At 47.9% G+C, this 23,037-nt stretch overlaps 1 protein-coding gene across 1 annotated transcript in view; it reads left to right on the top strand.

Moving 5' to 3' along the window:
• Ulk4 (unc-51 like kinase 4) overlaps positions 1–23,037 on the top strand; it is a 293,994-nt gene that overhangs the window by 88,814 nt on the left and 182,143 nt on the right. Inside the window, exons 23-30 of the mRNA XM_028767390.1 lie at positions 1,129–1,262; positions 2,225–2,346; positions 2,481–2,537; positions 9,457–9,508; positions 9,600–9,694; positions 15,730–15,781; positions 15,993–16,137; positions 19,574–19,666. Of these exons, the coding sequence (XP_028623223.1) occupies positions 1,129–1,262; positions 2,225–2,346; positions 2,481–2,537; positions 9,457–9,508; positions 9,600–9,694; positions 15,730–15,781; positions 15,993–16,137; positions 19,574–19,666 (750 nt within the window). The remainder of the gene's footprint in view (positions 1–1,128; positions 1,263–2,224; positions 2,347–2,480; positions 2,538–9,456; positions 9,509–9,599; positions 9,695–15,729; positions 15,782–15,992; positions 16,138–19,573; positions 19,667–23,037) is intronic.

Raw genomic sequence — 23,037 nt, forward strand, 5'->3', positions numbered from 1 at the left:
GTGCCACCCTGTGGTATGTGTAGGGACTACTCTCATACACAGTGCCAGCCTGTGGTATGTGTAGGGACTACTCTCAGAGAGGCTTGATCCAGTATCAGTGGTAAATGCTGGACTGTGTGTGGGATCAGTATTTAGAGCCAGAGGGAGAGAAACTATGGGGAACCCAAGAAGTTTGGGGTAGCAGCCATAGGGAAAGGTTGGCAAATCATAACCCAGGTACTTCCTTATGTAAATGTCAGGGTAGGACAGTAAACCTCTGTCCAAGTCACACTGTGCAAGATCAGGTAGGCATGTAGCACATTTGCATGTGACAGGGTGAGGCAAAGAAGTGTCTAGGAGGCAGCAAGACAGACTCTTGACAACTGTGAAGTTAGGTCTTGATCCTGCTGAAAGGACTCACAAGCCCTGCTATAAAGGAAATACTATATATTGTTAACTTAAAGTTAGGGACTTCTGTTAGAGCAAAGTTATAAACAAAAAAAATCCAGATCAAGCCATAGAACAGTGGACGACACTTGTCACATGAATAATACGCCATTGAGCAAGTAACCCCAAGGACCAGAACATTCCGGAGAAAAAGAAACAAGATTTAACAGGCCCTTCACACATGCGTCATTTCACACACATGTCTCTTCTCCCATGTGCCTACTCTAGATGCTCAGTCAACACATGAGAAGACACTGAGCTTCATAAGTGGTCAGGACAGCTCTTAGCACACTTCTCTCACATACATGCATGGGTACATGCGTGCCTGGTGGATCTGTGTCCATAGTTTAATATCAATGACCAACAGAAGGGCCGGTACCAATGGTTCTCCTCTGATCCCGGGAGGCCGAGAACCCTTGGTGTGCAAATGTCTTTGTTGACCACCATCTACCACTTAGAAAATGTGTCCTTCCATTGACCAAAGGCTAATGAAGTTGGAGTGCTGTTTGTAACATGGGGAGAGACTTAATGCAGCCTTCTTTTCTTCTGCATGAATGTCTGAGCTTGTGAAGTGAGGTTACTGCCTGGCTGGTCAGCACTGCTGGGCCTCCACCTCTGCAAACACATGACTCTGTGGCACTTTAGGACAGACTCTGTGGCTATCCTATCATGAGCAGTAATCTTTGCCCATGTTCTTCGCAGGCTGGTGATGTACATCGAGAGAGACAGCAGAAAGACCTCCCCGGGCAAGGAGCCACAGAGTGGGAATGAATACCTGGCCAGGTGCCTGGATCTCCTCATCCAGCACATGGTCCAGGAGCCACCGCGGATCCTAGGTAAGTGACAGCATTGTCCCTTCTCGGGGCCTATGCTCACTTGTCTGTGGGTGGCTTCTGCATCACCTCTTGTTCACTCTTGTTTCTCTGAAATTGGGCTGGAGAGATGGCTCAGCAGGTAAGAGCACAGGCTGCTCATCCAGAACAAGTGGTTCAATTCCCAGCACCCACAAGGCAGCTTACGACAATCTATACTCCAGTTCCAGGGGATCTGATGCCCTTTTGGGCACCTGCACTTATGTACATGTACACACACACACACACACACACACACACACACACACACACAAATAAATAAATAAAAATAAACTTAATCCTAAAAGTTTTGAACATTGTTTTAATTTTTTCTTTTTCAAATTGTGCTTCATAATCTCTTTACTTGTAATTTTAAATTAGTTTTTTAAAGCAATAAGCAATAATAATCAATTGAATAATACAAATAAATTTATCAGACCACTACCGTATCATATCTATTTATAAATTACGTATAGGCTAGAAGTCAGTTGATAGTGGCTATGTAGGTCATCACACTCTGTCCCCAGAGGTCACATGTATCCTATATCACCAGCATATGTGTGTGTTGGGGGAGGGTTAGGGATGTGGCTAGCTTGGTGAGTTCCTGTCCAGGATGGTCAAAGCCCTGGGTTTAATTCCCAGTACTGTATAGAACCAGAATAGTGGCACACACTGGAAACACCAGCTCTTGCATGTAGACTCAGCACCTGGAAGGTGGAGGCAGGAGGATTATCTTGAGCTACATATTGACTTGGAGGCCAGCCTGAGCTACCTGAGATCCTTTCTCATACACACAAAAGTGAATGAAAAGGCTCTGTGGCTACCCAGGACTGTAGACTGAAGGTAAACCACCTCACCTGCTGGGTTGTGATGGACCTGTGGCCAGAGGCTCCTGCCCTCTGGTCTCTTACCCCCCCCCCCCATACCTCCCCTGATGTCCTTCTCAGGCGACATTCTCAATGCCCTGGCAAACGTGTCCGGCCGGAAGCACCCCTCCACGGTTCAGGGGAAGCAGCTGAAGATGTGCCTCCCCATGATGCCTGTGGTTCTCCACCTGGTCATGTCTCAGGTAACACATGCCACCTCCATGCTTGTCCTCCAGATCAGAGCCACCTCTACTGCAACCAGACCCTGCTGCCATTTGTCTTGGACTAAATTTGTTGATGCCTCTAGAGAACTAATCTGTGGAAACTCATTCCACAGGTATTTCGACCTCAAGTTGTGACAGAAGAGTTTCTCTTCAGCTATGGAACGATTCTTGTGAGTAGCAGGAGTCATGTCTGGCTAACACCACTGCCATTGCTGCTGGCTGCTGCACGGGTGTGAGGAGGGAGGAATTGAAAGGCCTGTTGGCATTTGTTTGTAGGAAAGTGACCTTTTTATATTTTTATCTGTTCTCTGTAATAAAATTTGACATTTGGGGAAAATACATTCTCTCCTGATAATGTATTTTGTTCAGAGACAGCCCCTAATAGGGTAAAAAGCCCACGTAAACACTCAGTAGATACTGAGTTAAGCATTTGAATAGACACGGGTTGGGGGCTAAGAATGCTGTGTTACTAACCCGCTTGCTGCCAGCCACATGCACGTCTCTCTAGGGTGACAATTTGCTAAGTTAGACTCAGTTGTGCTCCGTTTTTTCTTTTTTACTTAATTTTGAGAATGTGGGAAGACGTGAAAAACCAGCTGACATGTGACTTTCATTCCAGGTTTGCATACACTGATCTTCCTGATGGTGCTGTGGCCCAGGAAGTGACAGTGTTTTGTGTTGTGGGCATGCTGAGGCAGGACACGCTAAGTCCTGTCACTTGCCACCTGGAGCCTGACCTTGCCGGCTACAATAAGCTCAGGAGGCTGGAGGGCGTCATGGAGGCTCTGGAGGGTGTCATAGAGGCACAGACAAAGCAGGGTGGCATTTCAGCATCATTGTTGTTTCAGGGCAGGGGGTGGGGGGGAATGTTGTTGCTGCTGCTCATGAGTGAGGTTGTTTCTAGAAAGTTCTTCCTAGAGGAGAAGGTGATGTTTCTAGGACACACATTGAAGAGCAGTGTCTGAGGTCAAAGCATTGGGGCTCAGTTTCAACTTTGTCCTCATGGTATGAATCCTTAAGTCTAGGAGGTTTGTGCAGTGGGCCATGCATTCTCCTGCATCTGTAATCCTGCAGTGGGCCGTGCATTCTCCTGCATCTGTAATCACCACCCCGGTCATCTGCCACTACCTGTAACTCGCTCTTTGTCTGTCTCCTACCAAGACCGTATGCTGTAAGAACACCACATACACGTCAGGGTCTAGAACAGTCTTGGCTTCTGTAGCCTGCTGTGGAGTGTTTCACAGTGTTGTGTAGATGGGTGAGTCCTATTTTTCTGCGTGTTCTCCTCCCTCCTCCCCAGTTCCTTCCCCCTCTCTTCCTCTCTCCCTCCCCGACCTCTTTTCCTGTCTGGACTTTTCTCTGCTTGCAGTGAGCACACTTTACAATTTCCATAACCAGGGAAGCCGCTGTGGAGTTTGAGGAGTAAAGTGTTTGCAACTATTTCAGGGATAGTACCACACGGGCTTAGAGGCAGGGATGGAGGCCACACCGAGGAAGGGCCTCATTCTCCAGGAACAGGTCTGCTCTCTGCTGGTCTTCTGTGGTTTGTTGAGAATTAAAAACAACCTGCCTGGTTCATTCTGGTGTGAAAAAACCCTTCACATTCTGGATCTCGGTTCTCAGAAGGGAGATTGGATGAATAAAATGGTGGCTTCTTAGTGTGAGGTTGGCAAGATGGGCTCAGTGGTTAGAGGTGCTTGTAGCCGAGCTTGACCTGAGTTTGAGCCTGAGACCCATACAATAGAAGGAGAGGCCTGACTCTTGAAAGTTGTCTAAGGGCACACACACACATGCACATGCAGGAATGAGATGGTTGTTGGGCTATCTTCCTAGTTGACACAGCATTCCTCCCAGTGTGCATCATGGCAGCTCCTAGAGCACTTCATGACTTTCTCACTGTATCTGTTTGTACCTTCTTGGCATTGAGTGACACTGGAAAGCACAGGTCACTGTCGAATCCACCACCTGGTTCAGTTATCTGTGCATTTGTCATGAGCTGTTGAGTCAGGTGTTGCTCCTGTGTGCTAAAAATCTTCCTAGAAATTAGCAAAAATATTCTTCCAGTTCCCGTGTCCTTCTGATGTCAGCTGAAGGAACCAGCCGGCTTCATGCCTTCCAACCCCTGGAGATAGGCAGTGGAGGCTGGCATCTAAAGCTTTGAAAACATTTGTTTTTCACTTTGGTTAGCAAAGATTTGCTAAACATCTCTGAAATCTGTGGCGCTTATGTGGAAGAATGTCACACACAGCCATACATGGAGCAGTGTGTGCCTGTACATACATGCCTGCCAATGCACTGTGTGTGCCTGTACATACATGCTGCCAATGTGCCCGCCTTTCTGGCACATATTCGGGCTGGAAGTTGACCCTGGATCTCTTGTCCACTTTATCTTTGAGACTGGGTCTGTTCCAGAACCCTGAGTTTGTTAGCTGGCAGTGAGTGTCTAGGTCTCCATGTCTACATCTTCCAGTCTTTTCACAGTAATCTCCAGGTGTCAGCTTGACACAGGCCAGCTCTGTTGGGGAGAGGGAATCTCAGCTGACAAATTGCCTAGAACAGATTGGACTGTGGGCCTGTCTGTGAGGTGTTTGCTTAATTGCCAGTGACGTAGGAGGGTCCAGCCCCCTGGGTGGAGCAATCCCTGGACAGGTGAGCCTGTTGGATAAGTGAATTAGTTGACCAAGCCAAAGGAAGCAGGCCAGTAAGCAGTGTTCCTCCGTGGTTACTACCTCAAGCTCCTGCCCTGCTGTTTTCCCTCAGTGGTGGACTGTGACCTGTAAGCTAAAACAAGCCCCTTCCTCCACAATTTGTTGTTGATCATGGTGTTTATCATAGCATCGGAAAGGAAACCATTGGTGTGGAGTTACAGGTGCACACAATCACTGCTGTGCCCACTGCCACTGCTGTGCCCAGCATTGGTGTGGATGCTGGCCATTGAACTTGGGTCCTTGTGCCTGTTCAGCAAGCACTTGTCCCACTGAGCTGTGCCCTAACTTGTCCCCTCTGTCCCCTGCTGTGCCCTAACAGCTTTGTGAAGGCAAGCTTTTACTTGGTCCATCTGGAGCTCAACGCTCTTTTCCGTATTTTCTAAAAGTGTCCAAGTACTCTCCACCACACCAAGCTTCTTATAGTTTAGCTTTCTAAAAACCGTGCCTAGATCCGAGGTGTTCAGTGCCAGCTGTATCCAGGAATAGCATACACCAGAACTTGTTGGCTTTGGGTAAAGTGGGTGTGAAGAGAGGCCCACAGCTGCTGTGTCTTCACTTATCACAAGGGTCCGTAAAGCAGTGACCTTCAGGGGCAGTGTCCCTGTGTGTCTCTAATGGCACCAGGCCATGGTTTGTTCTTTCATGTAAGGAACATTGCCATCCTCATCAGAGCAGCCATGGTAACGTGAGAGATTCCCTCCCAGCTGTATGCAATTCTGCTTCAGTTGCACTGGGTCACGGGGTCTGAGGAGGCTCTAGAACAGTGGTTCTCAACCTGTGTGGGGGGGTATCAGATAGTTACATTACAGTTCATAACAGTAGCGGCAGTGCAGTTCTGTCGTAGCAATGGAATAATTTTATGGTTAGGGTCACTACGCTGTGAGGAACTGTGTAAAGGGTCGCAGCGTTAGGAAGGTTGAGAACCACTGCTCTAGAGTGGATCGAAATAGAAGGCGACTGGGGGAGGCTGTGGCCAGTCTCCATCTGTGCAGCTGAGGGAACCTGACATCCTTGCTGGCAGGTGCACAGCTTCCTGTCATCCTCAGTTCTGCTCTGGAACAAACCCAGTGGTTGGGTAAGCTGGACACTGCTGGAGTGGCTGTTCTGCTCGTGTTCTTTTATGATAGAACGTTCTAGATAGTTACATATGGGATATGAGCACAGAAATTAGCTTTATAGAAACATTTCCCCCCAATTGAATGAAATTTGGGTCTTAAGGGGACTGCTGATGGTCACTTTTAAACCATCTTGGGCCTTCCCGGGCTCCACCAGACAGGGATTAGCTAACTGCCAATTGCTCTTCCCCTTGCTGGGGAGGCTGTGGGGACATTCCTACAGGTCCTTGTTTTTTGAAGCTCCCATTGAACTGGACCAGAAAATAGGAAAGAAAGATGAAAGGGAAATGATTGGGCAGATTCCTGATGGACAAGACCTGTATTTCCTGCATCCTGGTTGATGAGCCCAGGACAGGGACTTGACAGTGCATTGTGGGTTCTCCCGACCTTGCCAGTTTATAGAAGTGTAGATTGACAGCCAAGGTGCTCCCCACCTGTGTGTAAACTTTCTGACAAGTGAGTGCTGAGTTCTTGATGGCTCTTGGTTTGTGTTGTGGAGAAAGCAGGGATGGTATCCTGCTATGTTGTAAAGCAAATGACCATGTGCTTACTCGTAGCCCTAGGAATGTTCTGGTGAGGACGTTTCTGTCTTTGCACTGTCAAGCACCCATTCCCATCTCACTGTGGAGTCTGTTGTGCCTCCTGGAAGGAGATCTGTAAACACTGAGGTGGCCCTTGGCCTGGCAGCAAGCCCTTTACTCATGTTTTCTGCTCCTCACTCTTCCAGCTGGCCTGGCCACGGGGTCTGTGTGTGTTGTTGTCCCCTCCCCTGTGGAGACTCCAGCTTTGCTGTCCATGCTGCCAGTGGCCATCTGGAGATGCTCTGGGATACCAGGCAAAAGAAAGGGTTAAGGAGAAGGAACAGCACGGGCTTGGGGAAGCCCAGCTACCTACCAATGGAGGGGTTGCTTCCCTAAGCACTTACATGGCTAAATATTGTCTCATTTGTATGACCTGTATAGTTTGATATAATTTTAGTAAAAGATAACGACTTAGGGGCTGGAGAGATTTCTCAGTGCTTGGGAGCACTGCCTGCTTCCCTAGACAACCTGGGGTTCAAGGTCCTGGCACCCACGTGGCAACTCACAGCCACGACCCTCCAGCCTCCTGAGCTGATGCTCTCTTCTTGCTGTTGTGGGCCTGGGTATGTATGTGGTGCACAGAAATATGTGCCGGCAAACGCCTTCCCTGTAAAGAGAAATGAAACTTAAAAGATCTAGCTCAAAGATTTAGTTAAAATGTTCAGTGATATTCACATGTGGGAATATTTTTAAACATCTGGAAAGGTAGATTCTGAGCTGTGGTTTCTGTGCTGGGATGGGGAGTCCACGTGAGGAACTGAGTATCCTATGGCTGTGCACCCCACTAGTAGATGGAGAGGCCCCTTCTCCATAGCACAGTGCACACACAGCCTGCTGTGTGATGCAGGCACAGCCTGCTGTGTGATGCAGGCACAGCCTGCTGTGTGATGCAGGCACAGCCTGCTGTGTGATGCAGGCACAGCCTGCTGTGTGATGCAGGCACAGCCTGCTGTGTGGTGTATAATGTGCATTGCCTTTTTATTTATGGATTTCTTTTTCTTTAATTCTCTGGAGACAGTATCTTGCTATGTAGCCCAGGTAAACCTTGAACTCACTAAACAGTCAAGGCAGGCCTTAGACTCACACTGATCCTCCTGCCTCAGCCTCTTGATTGCTGGGATTACAGGCATAGGCCACCATATTTGGTTAAATCTTATCACAGCAGACCAACTTCTGCTCTGGGTTAATAGGTTATAGCTAGTTACTTTCAGCTCTATGGTCCTCATATTTTATTTGCTTTTTATCATACTTTTTGATGGATTGGATCCAGGACAACACTCTGCTACCAAGCTGTAACCCCAACCCTGCTGTTTGGTGTGTACGAAGCATTGTATTTGGTGACGGTTTGTGAGCTGAAGGCATGAGTGGTAGCATGGGACTGTGTGCAAAGAACATGGGTGCTTAGCCTGTCACAATGTGACAGAGATCCTCTCCCTGAGCTCACTGTCAGGGAACAGCTGTCCTGCTCAGATCTTGCAGCCAGGGACTTGGAGTGGAAGCTTCTCAGTCTCTCCTCCCACATGGTGCTGTGGTATGCGGTATATAGAAGTCCCCTGTAGATAGGGGGCTTGGAGGAACTAAACACAGTGCTAAATCCAAAGTCAGGCACGAGATAGTGTTGAGACCTGCACTGAGGCCTTGACCTCTGCTTCACCTTGACCTTGACCCTGTGTACTTTTGGGACGATGGAGATCACTTGCATTAGGCGTCATTCTTGTTAGCTTCAGGTAGTGATGGCGAAGGTGGCATTTGAGAGGGTTATGCATCAGCTGGATTGTTCTCATATAGAGACTTTGAGACAAGGTCTTCACACTGTAGATAAGGCTGGCCTTGAACTCACTGTGTATCCCTGGGTAGCCTAAAACTCAGGGACAGCCCTCTGCCTCAGTCTCCTAGTGTTGGGATGACTGCATAAGATGTTGTCACTGGCTTACGCTTGTTATCACGGCTGACTTACTGAAACATTAAATCTCATTTGTGTATTTCAAAATCATTTTTAATTTATGTGTAGTTCTAACTTATGTGTAGTAAAATTTTTAAGATTTACTTTAGGGGCCTGGAGAACGATGGGTCAGCAGTTACGAGCACTTGTTGCTCTTGCAGAAAACCTGGGTTTAGTTTCCGGCACCCTGTGTGGCTTCTGTCTGTCTTTAACTCCAGTTCTGGGAATACAGAGCCCTCTTCTGGAGTCCTTGGATACTGCAGGCACATGATCCACATATGAGCAAAGCACTCATACACATAAAATAAATCTTAAAAAGTTAAAACGCTTCTTTTTAATTATGTGTATGTATATATCTGTATGTGGGGTTTGTGCACATCTGTGTGCAGTACCTGTGGCTTCCAGAAGGAGGCATCAGAGGTCCGGGAGCTGGAGTTACAGTTGTGAGCCGTCTGACTCACGTGCTAGGAACTGAACTCTTAACCACTGAGCCACCTTCTCGTATATGTGAATAGTATATTATATGTAACTACTATGTATAATATTTATATAAGTATATTTTAAACTGTGATTACAGTGTTTTGTAATATATGTATTTAGTTTTTTCCTTGAATTTAAGAATCAGAGGTGTGGCTTCAGACCAAATGCTACCTACCTAAGTTTTATTTCAGACCTAAATTTTATTTCAGAGTTATTCTGAACACCCCCACCCCATCATTTATTGGATACTTGTTCTTTTTCAGAGTCACATTAAGTCAATTGACCTGGGGGAAACGAACATTGACGGAGCCATAGGTGAGCAGCCTGGGCCTCTGGCACGCGTGCGTCATGCAGGGCCCGGGTGGTGGATACCTGCAGTAACCACCTCTGTGGTCTGTGACCCTAGGCATCGTGGCATCAGAGGAGTTCATCAAGATCACCCTGTCGGCATTCGAAGCAGTGATCCAGTACCCGGTTCTGCTAGCCGACTACCGCTCTACGGTCAGTTTCTAGGGAAACCCTCCGTCATTTACGTGATAATCCCATGTACACGTGTGTTGGGCTGACAGGTGTTCATCCCATAGAGAAACCATTCAAAAAAAGCAGGGAGAGCCCTGGAAAGCTGCTTCCAATTTTGGTTGGGGAGGAGTGAGTTTCTCCGACTATCTCTTTGCTTCCAACCCTTTTCTCCTTGTGGTAGCCAGTAGCACACACCTGTGGAGGAGGGCTTTGCAGGCATTGGGGGGATTCCCCCCACATCTCTAGTGCTGGGATTTCAGGCTGCATGCAAGTGAATCTGTGACTTGTGACTTACCAAGTCCCTAGTTCTGGCTCCTGCTGTAGTCATGCTGCCCGCCCAGCCACTGATTGGGACTTTGGTTTTCTTCTGTACTAGGAAGATATCTTGTAGACATTTTGCATGTGTTTTCTCTCCACATCTACGTTGCTGCTATGGTTTCCTGGTCCCTGTAGATGTTTTTGTTTATATGCATTTCATGCAGTTGCTAATGCCAGCATCAGAAGACAGCCACATGCCTTTCTCTGTGGCGTCAGTAACACTGTGCTTCTGGCTCAGTAGTCCTGTGTCGTCTCTGAAGCCTCTGTGTGCAGTCCTTTCTCCTCAGATGGTTGTGCTGGGGCTCTGCTAGGAGCCTCATCTTCACCTGAGACCCTGTCACACTACAGCCTTCTATGTGCAGAAGACATCAGAGACCATAACTTCTAGGGGCATGCTTCTCTGTGTTCTAGGAGTGGATAAGTGGCCAGGGCTTGGTGGCAGAGCTGGTGTTGCCCTACGTGGAGAGTTAGATCCCTTCTCCTGCACAGAGCTGTGTACCAGGAGTCTCACTAGATCCCTGTACTGGCAGGAGCCAGCGATTCCCAGGGGTCTTGTCTTGATTGGTTGGTGAACGTCTCCTGCCAGAGTCCATCACTTCCTACCACAGGCTTCCACCCAGAAATAGGTCTCGAAGCTCCCTGATCTCTTTTCAGGCTTTAATCATGTTAGGATTTGGGGCTTTTATACCTCATCATAGTGTGCAGGGATAGAGTTGGTCCACAATCCATGCATACCTAATAGGAAAGAGCCAGTCACAGTCATGGTTGCTGGGCCGTGAGTCCAAGGACTTTGATTGAGATGTTACTTATTGATCCTGTTGCTTAATGAACAATAACCTCATGGCTAATTTGTTTAGATCCAGTGTTTATAAATATCTGTATTGCATTTAAATAGAAATTTAATTAGTGTGTTTTCCAATCATGAAACACAAGTGTGCTAATTATTGCCACGGCAGCCTCAATTATGATAGAAAAGGCATCGTCACAACGTTACCGCTTCATAAAATGCTCTCTAATGCCGAGGCTCATGGGAAATCTTCTAATTATCTTTCCTTGGGCATGAGTGGAATGCATGAGGAAAAAGATGCACACCTCAGGGAGCCTCTGATTGTCTTAGATTTCAGCACATACTGTGTTCAAGGGTCCTGATCAATACCTGCTCACATGGAAGCAGCTAACTGCGTTTAACTCTTGGTAAGCATGCAGCCAGCCCAGCTACTTCTTTGGGATGTCTAGGCCATTTAGTTCCAGTGGGCTCTCTGAGGTCAGCTTCACCCAGTACAGGCATGTCTGAGTCACCTTACACTGTGTGGGGGGACCTGACCATGGAGAGGGGTATAAGACAATACCGGATCTGTGCACAAGTTCACTTTAATTACCAACTCGATACAATGTAGCGTCACAGTGGGAGGGGGCGAGTCTCCATGGGGAACTGTCTAGATCAGGTTGCTCTTGGGCATATCTGCAGGGAACTGTCTTGATTATGGTAGCTGATAGCAGGGGGCTTGCTGCATGCGTAGGCGGGAAAAGCACATAGCTAGCTCGCTGTAGGTGGCCTCATTCCCTGGGTTTGTGTCCTAGACTGTATCAAAGAAGAGAAAATGAGTGTGAGCTAGCCCAAAACAGCATCAGGTAACAGGGAAATGGTCCCACTGAGAATGTTTCTTTGACTTTCCAAAAAGGGAAAGCACTGTTTGGTTTGAATCTGTCAAGTATGCAGAGCTGAGACAGCCGGACCTCCCTAGAGGAGGGAAAGTGTTCCTGCTTCTGGTAACTTCTGTCAGCATCCCAGAAATAGGTGCCACGTGGGGTAAAGCATTGTTCCTGGTCACACAGATGGGAGTTAGGCAAAGATTCAGTATAACTAGTGTTTTTCTTCCGTTATCTTTCTCCCTTCCTATCTGGCCTCAGTAACTTGAAATGTAGAGTTTCTTTTATGTGTAGTAAGGTTTTTTTTGTGAACCAGCACTTTAAAGGAAGGCTGGAGAATGCAGGGTGTACTGTGGATAGGAGACCCTCAGGGTACGGCGGCCCTGAGCAGTCTGATGGTCTGTGCCTGATTGTGTAAGGACACAGTTGTGAGCTGAGTGCGCATGGGTAGTTAAGTGAGAATCGGCATGGGAAGTGTCTGCTAGAGGCAGAGGGTATACATTGTATATGGTTCTGCTTGACCAGGCCTAGAGTTGAGCAGGCATCTTCTCCCTGGGGAAAGATGTTTAAGAAAGGAAGCCTGAAGGGACTGTCCTAAAGTCAGGCTTACTTGGCCAGGGAGACCTTGCTGGGAACCTGACTGGCAGTATTGGGAGGAGGTGGGAGGAAGAGTCACATTTGCCATCAGAGAGAAGGCAGTGGTGACATTTTGAGGTACTTGGGTCTGTTGTTTCTAGCATGCGATCACAGAGGTGAGGACTTATGAGCCCTAGCTGCTTTTATTCTCTGCCCTAGAAGAGGCACAGTACAGGTGAAACACCTCCCGAGGGTGGTGGATTAGCATTTGAACCACTCAGGTCTAAATGTCACCTTTGGGAGACAGCTTTATCTCGCCAATCCTTTGCCAGAGCCCTCACTTTGGTGAAATCAATCCTTTTCTAAAATACCTGGCTGGATTAGAAGTACTGTTGGTGCCCCACCCACGTATCCCCGTATGGGAAGGGGCTAGGAGCCTGGTCAGCCCTGCAGAGTGGACATGGATTTTTTTTTCCCAGTGTGATTTCAGACAGAGTTCTGCCTGCATTCAGGAGAATGTAATTAACGAGATACTGTGAGGACCTTGGACTGGTGGCGTTGTGGCCTGTACATTCCATTTTCAGAGTGTTGCTTTAAATACACAAATTGAAGTGCATGCAGTTTTATGGAAAAGCCTTCATACTGAAATATCAAGTGATTACACATTTGCCCTGGTGCTGGCTGGGCCCCATGCGGTCACACACACTGTCCGAACAGCTCGCCCTGACCTCGGTGCCCTTGTGGCAGCGCTGTCTGTGGGAGTGTGAGCACCAGGGACCTGGGGCAGACTGAAAGGCCAGCCTGCCCTCAGAATTTAGTTCTCCATCTTGCCTGGTGTCTCTAGATGGGTATCTCTACAGAGCTGGTTTGATTCTGTCCACGCTGTTTTTAAGTGAGTATATTTGGCCCTCCCCATCCACAAATTCAGACCTGTAGCATTAGAAGACAACAGAGGTCTGTCTTAGGCAGAGAGGAAGCTCCAAGTAGCCTGGTCATCACAGGCTCCAACATCCGATGCCCAGTGGCTGTGCCAAACATACCTCCTCTTCCCAGAAGCCCTAGCTCACCAACCTTTATGGTTATGTTTGTATATGCACACATTTACAAATGATCACACTTAGGACCGAGTAACTGCTGTGTTTTGATAGCAATGTGATGAGATCCCTGTGGACACTGTCAGCTCATCTATATACTTTATTTTATGTTTGTATAAACATTGTACCTGATGGTGTCGGCACAGGAATCACGTGTGTCTGTTAGGATGTGTCAGTTACACACATTCCTCCACCAGTATTGTCTTTAAAGTACAGTCTGTGGGCAGATAGAGAAATATCTGCAGAGTTACTTGTTGAGCTGCCTTCGAGTCCTCCTCCTCTTCTTCCTCCTCTTCTTCTTCCTCCTCTTCTTCTTCCTCCTCCTCTTCTTCTTCCTCCTCCTTACAACTCCAGAAACCAAAAACATTTCTTGGTCCTGTGCCCTGAAAACTGTAGTTACTTAATATTTTAAATTGTGTTTTCATGTTTTCCTTTTTTCTAGGGTCGTTATATATTAAGGTGCATTTTCTGCTGAAAGAGTGGTGGTCTTCTTTCCCTTGCTAGGAGCTGAAAGGCAATGCCCTGTTTTGAAAAACAGAATGTTAATAAAAGCTATCAGATGGCTTTTCTACTTTTTGTTTCCTTTCTGTTTTTCAGTTCATTTATTCTTCTCTCTTATAACATACCCTGACCACGGCCTCCCCACTTCTCGTATAACACACCCTGACCATGGATGGTCTCTCCACTTTTCTACTTTTCCATCCTTTACTGTGAATTGCTGAGTGGACACTAATGCTCACACAATACATTTTTATGTATTTCCTTTTTTCATTCATGTGTGTAGGCGTGTGCATCCTTACCAGGGTGTGTAGACTTGAAGGTAGGTGCCACAGAGGCCAGAAGAGGGCGCTGGACTCTCCGGAGCTTGACTTACAGGTAGTTGTGTGTCATTCAATGTGATGCCGGGAACTGAACTCTGGTCCTCTCAAGCAGAGGGGGTGTTTAACTCCTGAGCCATCTCTTCAGCCCTCACGTATTTCTTAGTGAGAAGCCTCTGCTAAAGACGTCAGTGCTTTAAACGGGAGCAGTCTCCTCAGTGTGCTAGCACTTGGGTTCCAGTTTTAAATTTCCATACTCTGCAGGTTCCTTCCGCTGCGGCTCCTTCTCACTTCTGAAGGTAGAATCTGTCACTGTGAGGCTCTGTTGTCATTGCCTTGAGATAGCGAAGAAAAGCAGCATTAATTAAAAACAAAATCGAAGTAGAGTTAGATTCTGAAGGACTTTGAACATGTATGCAGCGTTGCACACATGGTCAGGGTTGCACATGTATGCAGGGTTGCACAGCACTGTCCTTCAAATTCGGACTGTTATGCTGTCTATGTTCTTTTGTGAGTTGACACCCCCCCACACACACACACTAAGTACAATTGTGAGATTTCCCCAGTCTATCCATGTAATCAGGTCACAGAGAAGTGGAATCGTTAAGTCTTTGGAGTGTGGGTGATGGTGTGAATTGGCTTTCTAACTTGCTGTATTAAGTCATTGAAGTTACTATTAATTTGCTGTAGTATCTGAATCCCTCTACGCAGACTTGCAGGCCCTGACTGTTTTGTTTGGTTTTAAATTATCTGGGTATAAAGGGCTTTCTCTTTCAGGTTCTGGGTACTTGACGTCACCGGGGTTGATTAATACTGTGTGTCTGCTGGCTGTGGGTGCTTCTTTCCTTTGGAGATTGCCCTCTTCATATCTTCTGTCTAGTTTTTGACTTGCCTCCTTCACAGGGTTTGTGTCAATGTATTCTACACAGCAATCCACTGTCAGGTCCCAGGAGTGGAGACAGATTTCCAGCCAGGGCCTTTGCTTCTCACTTGGCTTAAGGGGAGTGTGATGCTTAGTACGAAGCTTGACAGAATCCAGAATCACTGCAGACAAGTCCCTGAGATACCCATGAGAGCTTGTCTAGATTAGGTAAACTGAGGCAGGAGGCCCCACATGTGGGCAGCACCATTCCATAGGCAGTGGCCTGGGTTGACTATAAAGGACAAAATGAACACTGGCGTTCATCTCTCTACTTCCTGACCATGGATACAATGTGACCAGCTGCCTCACTTTCTGACCATGGATACAGTGTGACCAGCCGCCTCACTTCCTGACCATGGGTACAATGTGACCAGCCGCCTCACTTCCAGTCCGTGGATACAATGTGACCAGCTGTCTCACTTCCTGACCGTGGATACAATGTGACCAGCTGCCTCACTTTCTACAGCCAGGCCTTCTCCACCATTACACCTACACATTGCTAACCCAGATGTTGTCTCACACCCCCTAAGTCTTGTGATTCCTCTAATAGTGACTCTGCCTGTGGACACATCAGGGCTGGTGCCCAGCACCTGTTTTCTGTACAGAGCTCCAAGCTACAGCCTCTGCCCTCTCTTCCAGGTCATGGATTACATCCTGCCGCCCTTGGTCTCCTTGGTTCAGAGCCAGAATGGTGAGTGAAGCTATGGCACTGAGAGTTGGTTACACAGTCTGGGTTTTATTTGTTGGAAATAACTGGCTGCTGCTGGGGACCTGGGTGACCTGGTCCTCACCACCGTTGGTGTACCACCATGATGAGCACACATTCTGCGCTCTTGTGCTCGCGCTCTCTCTCTCTCTCTCTCTCTCCCCTCATGGTCTTAGAATTCTTTTCTTTGTTCCAGTGGAGTGGAGACTCTTCAGCTTGCGGCTGCTTTCGGAGACCACAACCCTGCTGGTGAGCCAGGAGCCAGAGGAGGGCGACGAAGAGGCCAGCTGCGATTCTGACAGCAGTCTTCTGGCGCTCATCAGGGATGAGCTGCTACCCCAGTAAGCACCATGCTGCTGACTCGTACAGGGTTGTGTATCTTACAAGGGAGCTTCTGACCAGCTGGTCCCACAATGGGGTTGGGTCTTGATGTCCCTGTGTCTTTGCACATGCTCTCATACTAGAGAGGTCTGAACACAGTCCGCAGCTATTCCACTGTGGAGGAGCTAGAGGTCTCAGTCCCTCTTCACAAGCCTCTGGTGGGTTTGTTTGTTTTTGTTTTGTTTTTGCTGGGTATAGTACTCTGATGCAAACTAAAAGATGTTCCTAGCTGGGGGAAGGGGTGGGGTTGTGATTCAAGACTAGTGGGTCATGGGATTGTGAGTTCTCCTGGCGCATCTCAGAAGTAAGAGGGGTGGGCTGTCCCTTTCCCCAGACTCCTTAGGGAGGGGCATCGGTAGCCTAGGGATGAAGATGAACATGGAGGGGCATAGTCTTCCTGCTGGTCGCCATGTTGCTCACATAGCAAGGATGGAACAGAGATTCCCGGAGCTCCCAGGGAGGGTGGGGAGACTCTAAGTGGAGTCCTCATGGTGGAGAGAACCCTCCGCAGGATCACACAGAGTACTTTCTGTTTATCTTGAGAGGGTGTCTCTCTGCAGCCCAAGCTTTTCTGGAACTTGCTGTGCCACCCAGGCAGGCCTTGAACTGACAATCCTCCCTCAGCCTCGTGTTCACAGTGTTGTTAAAAAGAGTACCTTTTCTCCCTTTAACCCTTTACACGATTAAATGCAAGGTTACACGTTTTTGCATTACTGTGCATGAAAGCCAGATTGTGGCTTTCCTCAGGGCTGGGCTGCAGTCAGTCAGGTGAGCATGCCGGCTGGAATAGCAGCCTTGCCTGAAGCCTCCCTCAGTCTGCGGCATGGAAGATGGAGTTGCCACAGAGGAGGAGGCATGCCATCATGCTCTGACTTGCTAGTGGTGAGAGTCTGAAGTGCCTTCCCTAGAACTAGGTCCACTCTGAAACATAAAATCAAAGTCTGACATTTCAGGTGGTGTCGGTCTTGCCTGCCTGTCTGAGCAAAGGGCGTGGTTTTTATCAAATCCCATGCTCAGGATCTCTGTGATGACTCTGTCACCATGTCCAGGGGACCGAGGCTAGCTGTTGGCTACCTCTGTCCCATGGCTTGTGTGTTTGTCTGTTGGTCCATCTACCCATGTATGCATGTCCTTGCTTGGTTCTGGCCTTCCCTTCAGGTCTCCTTGTCCTCTGAGGGTTGGAGTTTGGACAGTGCTCCTGCCTTACTGATGAGAAGGGGGTTCCTTTTTGGAGAGGCAGATCTCACATCGTCCAGAAAATCTCCCCGGTTTATAGACAGTGGACAGACAAGGTTAGATTTTAAAGGTTCCTGCTGGAGAGCAGACAGTATTTAATGGAGTCTAAGGCCAAATCGACCTTCTTAATTAATCAGGTCCTCTCAGGAGTTTGGTGTCTAAATCACTAGCAACGACAGCCGAGAGATGAGCTGTCTTGTGCTCTCTGAGAGCTGACCGCACGGTAAGGCGAGGTCGAGCCTTGGAGGTGCTGGGTCTATTCACACAAATGTAAATACAGACGGCCTCGATTTACAGTCTTGATGGGACTTTTAGCCCATCAAGGGTAAAATAACTAATTTTAGGGTAGGATAACTAATGCAGTTCCCAGCTCTTATCCCCAAACTGGGTCCTTTTTACCCACTTGGAGTTGTGGAACTGATAACAACCAAATGGCTGCTGACCAATGGGAATAGATGTTATCCTTAGCCAGGAATAGACCTGGGAGGGGGACACATAACACAGCTTGGAGTTTAGCTACAGGGTGGAGGTCACATCATTTCTGAGAATGAGTGGAGTCTTTTCCAGGAACTTAAAAACATTTATTTATTTCTAATTACGTGTGGATTTGTGCATACATGATGAGTACAGGTGCCCAGAGAGACTAGAAGACTTCTTTTTCACCTTGAGATGGATCTGGCTCTCCCATGATGCACAGCCATAAGCATCCTCACACGGTGGGGGAGGGGGTGTGGGTGGGTGTGTCCTGGAGGGTTTTAATCTCTGAAGATGGCTCCGAGCAAAGGCGCTAGGCAGTGCCTGCTCTCCGTGTCTTCAGCAGAAGCAGAGGGGCTGGTGGAGATAGGATGGCAGGCCTCATTCTCCTCACGAGGAGTGAGCTTCCAAGTCTGTTGCAACCTCATTTATCGATGAGGACTATAGAGAAGACAACACATAGTGCCGAGGAAGGGTGCAGAGAATGACGGTAAAGGCAAAGGGTTTCCTGCTCTAACTTCATGGTCGAGGAAGGTGTTACAGAACAGGCCTAGGGGAAGTCTGCTGCTTTGCCCGACTTTGGTCTCCTATGACAATTACAAACATGTATTCTTTGAGCTTTGCAGTGTGCTCATATATTCATTTTTCAGCTGAGTGTTTGGCATTGGAAGGATCATGCTGATAAAACGTTTTGCTGTGTCATTATGACAGAATTACACCCGGTGTCCCTCTCCTGGGGAACATAAACACGGCCCTCCTTTCCTTTTCATTAAAGAAGAAAATTCTCTTGATACCTGTAAAATCATCAGGGCCGTGATGGCTTCATAATTACTAGGGCGTCATCCTTTAGGATCTGGGGAGGAGCATATTCCTCCTCCTCCCAGGTTGCAAGACATTTCCTTGAAGTGTTTGAGATTTAGACAGATTCCAGTCAATGGCAACAGACTGTAGTTAGCTGCTGTGGGAACACTGCCTAGGAATGTTTGCGACTCAGATTTTGTCATTTCCATTCCTGTGGCTCAATTAATGTCTGGAAGTTAGTTTGTTTCCTTCAGGCACAGGATTCTGGGCTAGGGTGTAGCTCTGTGTGGGAGCACTTGTCCAGTGGGTGCAAGGCCCTGGCTTACATTCCCAGTAAAACACACACACACACACACACACACACACACACACACACAGAATGTGGTGGGGTGAGCATGAGAATGCAGTGTTACAGTGAGCAGCGAGTCCTCATGTGTCTGTGCTTGCCTGCATGAGGGGATACAAATGTGGAATTCTTTCATCATCCGGAGTCTGTCCCCTTGTGATTATTGACCCACATGTCTCCACTGCCACTATGCTGTGTCTTAGCCACGGCTGTCACTGTGGACACAGCTGTGGGTGCAACACTGGGCCTCGTGTCCACCACGGGACCCAAATGTGAGGTGACTTAGAGACACTAGCATGGACACCCCATGCCCAGGTCTCTTGCTGGCTGCACAGCTCAGTGCTGGCTTTCTCTTGTGCTTTATGAATGGGTGTTAGCACTGTGAAACTTCAACAGTAATCAGTAATCCATGCAAGTACTGTGGTTGTAGCTAGATACACTTTCCCCCAGATGTTGGGATGTTACAGTCTGTCATTTCCTGACATTTGGGCCATATAAGGGAGAGAAACTGAGTCATGACTGGTGGCTTTATTCCTCAGGTATGAGCATATCCTCATGGAGCCTGACCCAGTTCCAGCCTACGCCCTGAAGCTGCTCGTTGCCATGACAGAACACAACCCTGCTTTCACCAGGTACTGAGAGGCCAGCATTGTGGTCACCATGGGGCAGGTCCAGTCTCCTGCTTGTGTCATTGATGCTGTCTTGGCCCAAGTTCATATGTTTTAACCCCTTACTTGAGTTTGTACCCCATGAAATGGGTGATATGTCAAAAACTAACAAAGCATGGACTCAGGGAGAGAGATCTCCGGAGAACCCGGGTTAGAGTCTTAGAAGCCACACACTCGGTATGCACCTTCAGGCTGAGTGCTCTGACCTTTCTTCTTCAAGGAGTTTATTCTAAAGTTTCTTCCAATAAGACAGTGATGGAATTGCATGGAAATTCTGAAGTGCCTTTCCTAGACATTATGAATCAGGAACTTTCTTTAGCTACCAACACACCTCAACACACCTGGAATCATGGGAAGGGAGACGCTCAGTTGAGGACTTGCCTGCATTCTGCTAGCCTGTGGGCACATCTGTGGGGTGTTTCTGTTGTACCAGGAAGTGTTTATGATCATCAAAAGACCACCAAGGGGCCGACTCCAATGTAATCGCATCAGGGTCTCTGTATTACAAGCTCGGGCTTGGGCTCTCCTCTAACCCAACCCTGACACAGCAGGACAGGAAGGTGGAGCAGCCTCGAACCCTCAGCAGGACAAGGTTTTATAGGGAATGGGAGTAAGTAAGGGAGTCACTGATTTGCCGATTGTTGCCTGATTGATTCACTCACTCACTCACTCACTCACTCACTCACTCATCCTTTCTGTTAGAGAGAGGGTCTCACTGTTTGGCCTGTACTTAGCCTCAGATCTATGTGCTCATCCTGCTCAGTCTTTCGAGTCCTGAGATTTTTTTAGGTGTTTACCCTCAAGTTTAGCACCACCCCCACCCCTACCCCAGTTGCTGGGATCAAAGCACGCCAGTCAAGTTCTCAGGCCTTTACAAAGGTCTGAGACTCTGGGGGGTCAAGACATGTCTGCTTGTCTCCCCCTTACTGAGAACCTGTGTGCAACTTACACATGTGCATTCAGCAGTGCTGTGGGAAGGAGGGGTGTAGGCATATAGTATACTTTGGGTTTTGTTTTTATTTCCAGAGAGTTTTTCTTTTTTTCTTTCCCTTTCTTTTTTTTTGAGACTCTCATATAGTCTTCACTGTCCTTGAACTTGGTATGCATCTGAGCTTGGCCTTGAACTTCTGACCCTCCTGTGTATACCTCTTAGACAGAGGATCATTTATCTTGTTCACCCTGAAAACCAAATAACTATTGGGGCTCTGAGCCACCCTGTGACAAATGGAACTTTCTTTTTACTATACTTTAATTTTCATTTGTGTGTATGTATGGCACACATGTGGACGTGTGTGTGTGTGTGTGTGTGTATGTGTGTTATGCATATGGACACGAGAGAACAGCCTGGGAGATTAGTTCTTTCTTTCTACCATGTGGGTCCCAGGTATTGAACTCAAATCCTTGGGCTTGGCTGCAAGTACCTTTGCCTGCTGAACCAGCTTGTTCCTCTCCCTACTTCATTTTAAAAATTTTACTTTGTAGAAGTTTTAGTGGGTGAAGCAAACCTTAAGGGTTCAGTATTAGTACTACTAAGGTTTATCTTCCCCCAGTTCTAAACACAAGCAAGTACATGACTGTGGTGGTTCGAATAAGAATGGCTCCTGGAGGCTCCTATGTTTGAATGCTTGCTCCACAGTTAATGGAACTGTTTGGGAAGGACCAGGAGGTGTGGCGGTATTGGAGGAGGTGTGTCACTGGGGGTGGATTCCCTGCATTGGGAACCGGCCTGGCCAGCAGCGCAATCTCACATGTGATACTTTCTCACTGTTCTCTGTCAGCAGAGATGTGACTTCAAGTCAAATGAACACTGAGCAGTTACCCTGGGCCAGAAGTGGATGACTTACTCAGTGTGTAACTTACAAGGAAATTACCTAAGGGCTCATTGTAGGTAAGGCTGCAGGTGCAGCTTCACAGAGAGAGAGTGTTTGCCTAGCTGTAGTTCAATGGTCAGCACTTTAAAAAGAGTCTGTTGTAGACAGTTGCTGGCAGTGATTCTCCACGATGAAATTATCCAGTGTAATGCCAGCATCACTGATAGGAACAATTGGACTCTCAAGGTGACAGGGTTTGTGCGGGGTGTGCAGTTCTCCATGTCCTCAGCAGGATGTGGGGTTCTCCATGCCCTCAGCAGGATGTGGGGTTCTCCATGCCCTCAGCAGGATGTGGGGTTCTCCATGTCCTCAGCAGGATGTGTGGTTCTCCATGTCCTCAGCACCCTCTCAAACGTAACTCATCGCTTGCCTAGATGCACTCCCCTTCCCACTTGCCTTAGGACCCTTTGTCAGCATGTGTGGACTCAGGAGCTGATGAGCTGTTTCAGGCTCAGTGATGGCTTCCTGTGTGGAGCCGAGGGGTTAATAATTCCGGTCTCTCTCTCTCTCTCTCTCTCTCTCTCTCTCTCTCTCTCTCTCTCTCTCTCTCTCTCTCTCTCTCTCTCTGGATTGATGGAGATGCCAGCACTGGCTCTCAGGAGCCCGATGAGTGAGTAGCTCACTGTGCAGCCATGTCGTGGTGGTGGCCAGCATGACATCTGTCCGTGTCACACTGTGGTGTCCCTCCTCGGCTCTCTCCTGCAGCTGATTGTGTTTCAAGGTCTGTTGACAGTACATCATTAATGCATCTCTGCTCGCCCTTCCTCTGGATCCTTGCTTTGATGTTAGACTTTTTTTCCTTCCTTGTGGTCGTGGTGATACCCAGACCGTGCACGTACTAGGCAAGTACTTCCACTGAGCTGTGTCCCAGCCCTGATTTTAACCTCCTGAGAACACTGTTTTTCTGTTTTCTGACAGAACATCTGGCTCCACATCCTTTTCCTGTTTCTGCTCTTCTCACCGTAGCCCAGACCATCAGTGCAAAGGTGGGGAGTTGTGACTAACAGCAGGCTTCTAACCTTCATACCTCACAGGGCTCATTGCATGGTGCCTGTGTCCTTTGCTGTGTTCTCTGTCCCCACCCCTCAGGTCTACAGTGTGGAGCGCCCTGCACAGCAGGCTGAGTTTCAGTGCAATGTTTATGCATAGAAACTGAAAATTGAATTTCATGTTGTTTTCATATATTAAAAAATAGTCTTCTTTTGATTTCCTTCAGTCCTTTAAAAAGCCTAGTAATAGTTTCCAGCCAATGAGCCATACAGATGCAGGCTGCTGGTAAGGAGCTTGGCCAGTGGGACATCCTTGCCCACCCTGAGGCAAGGTGAAGGTCTAGTTCACCAGCCTGGCTCACCCCTGAGCCTGGGCTCCTCATCTCAGCTAGTGAACTTGTGTGTGTTTTCCCTCTCCATCTTCCTCTCCCTCTCCCTCTCCCTCTCCCTCTCCCTCTCCCTCTCCCTCTCCCTC

Source organism: Grammomys surdaster, unplaced genomic scaffold (genome assembly GCF_004785775.1).
Source record: "Grammomys surdaster isolate TR1022 unplaced genomic scaffold, NIH_TR_1.0 172, whole genome shotgun sequence".
Classification (NCBI taxonomy): domain Eukaryota; kingdom Metazoa; phylum Chordata; class Mammalia; order Rodentia; family Muridae; genus Grammomys; species Grammomys surdaster.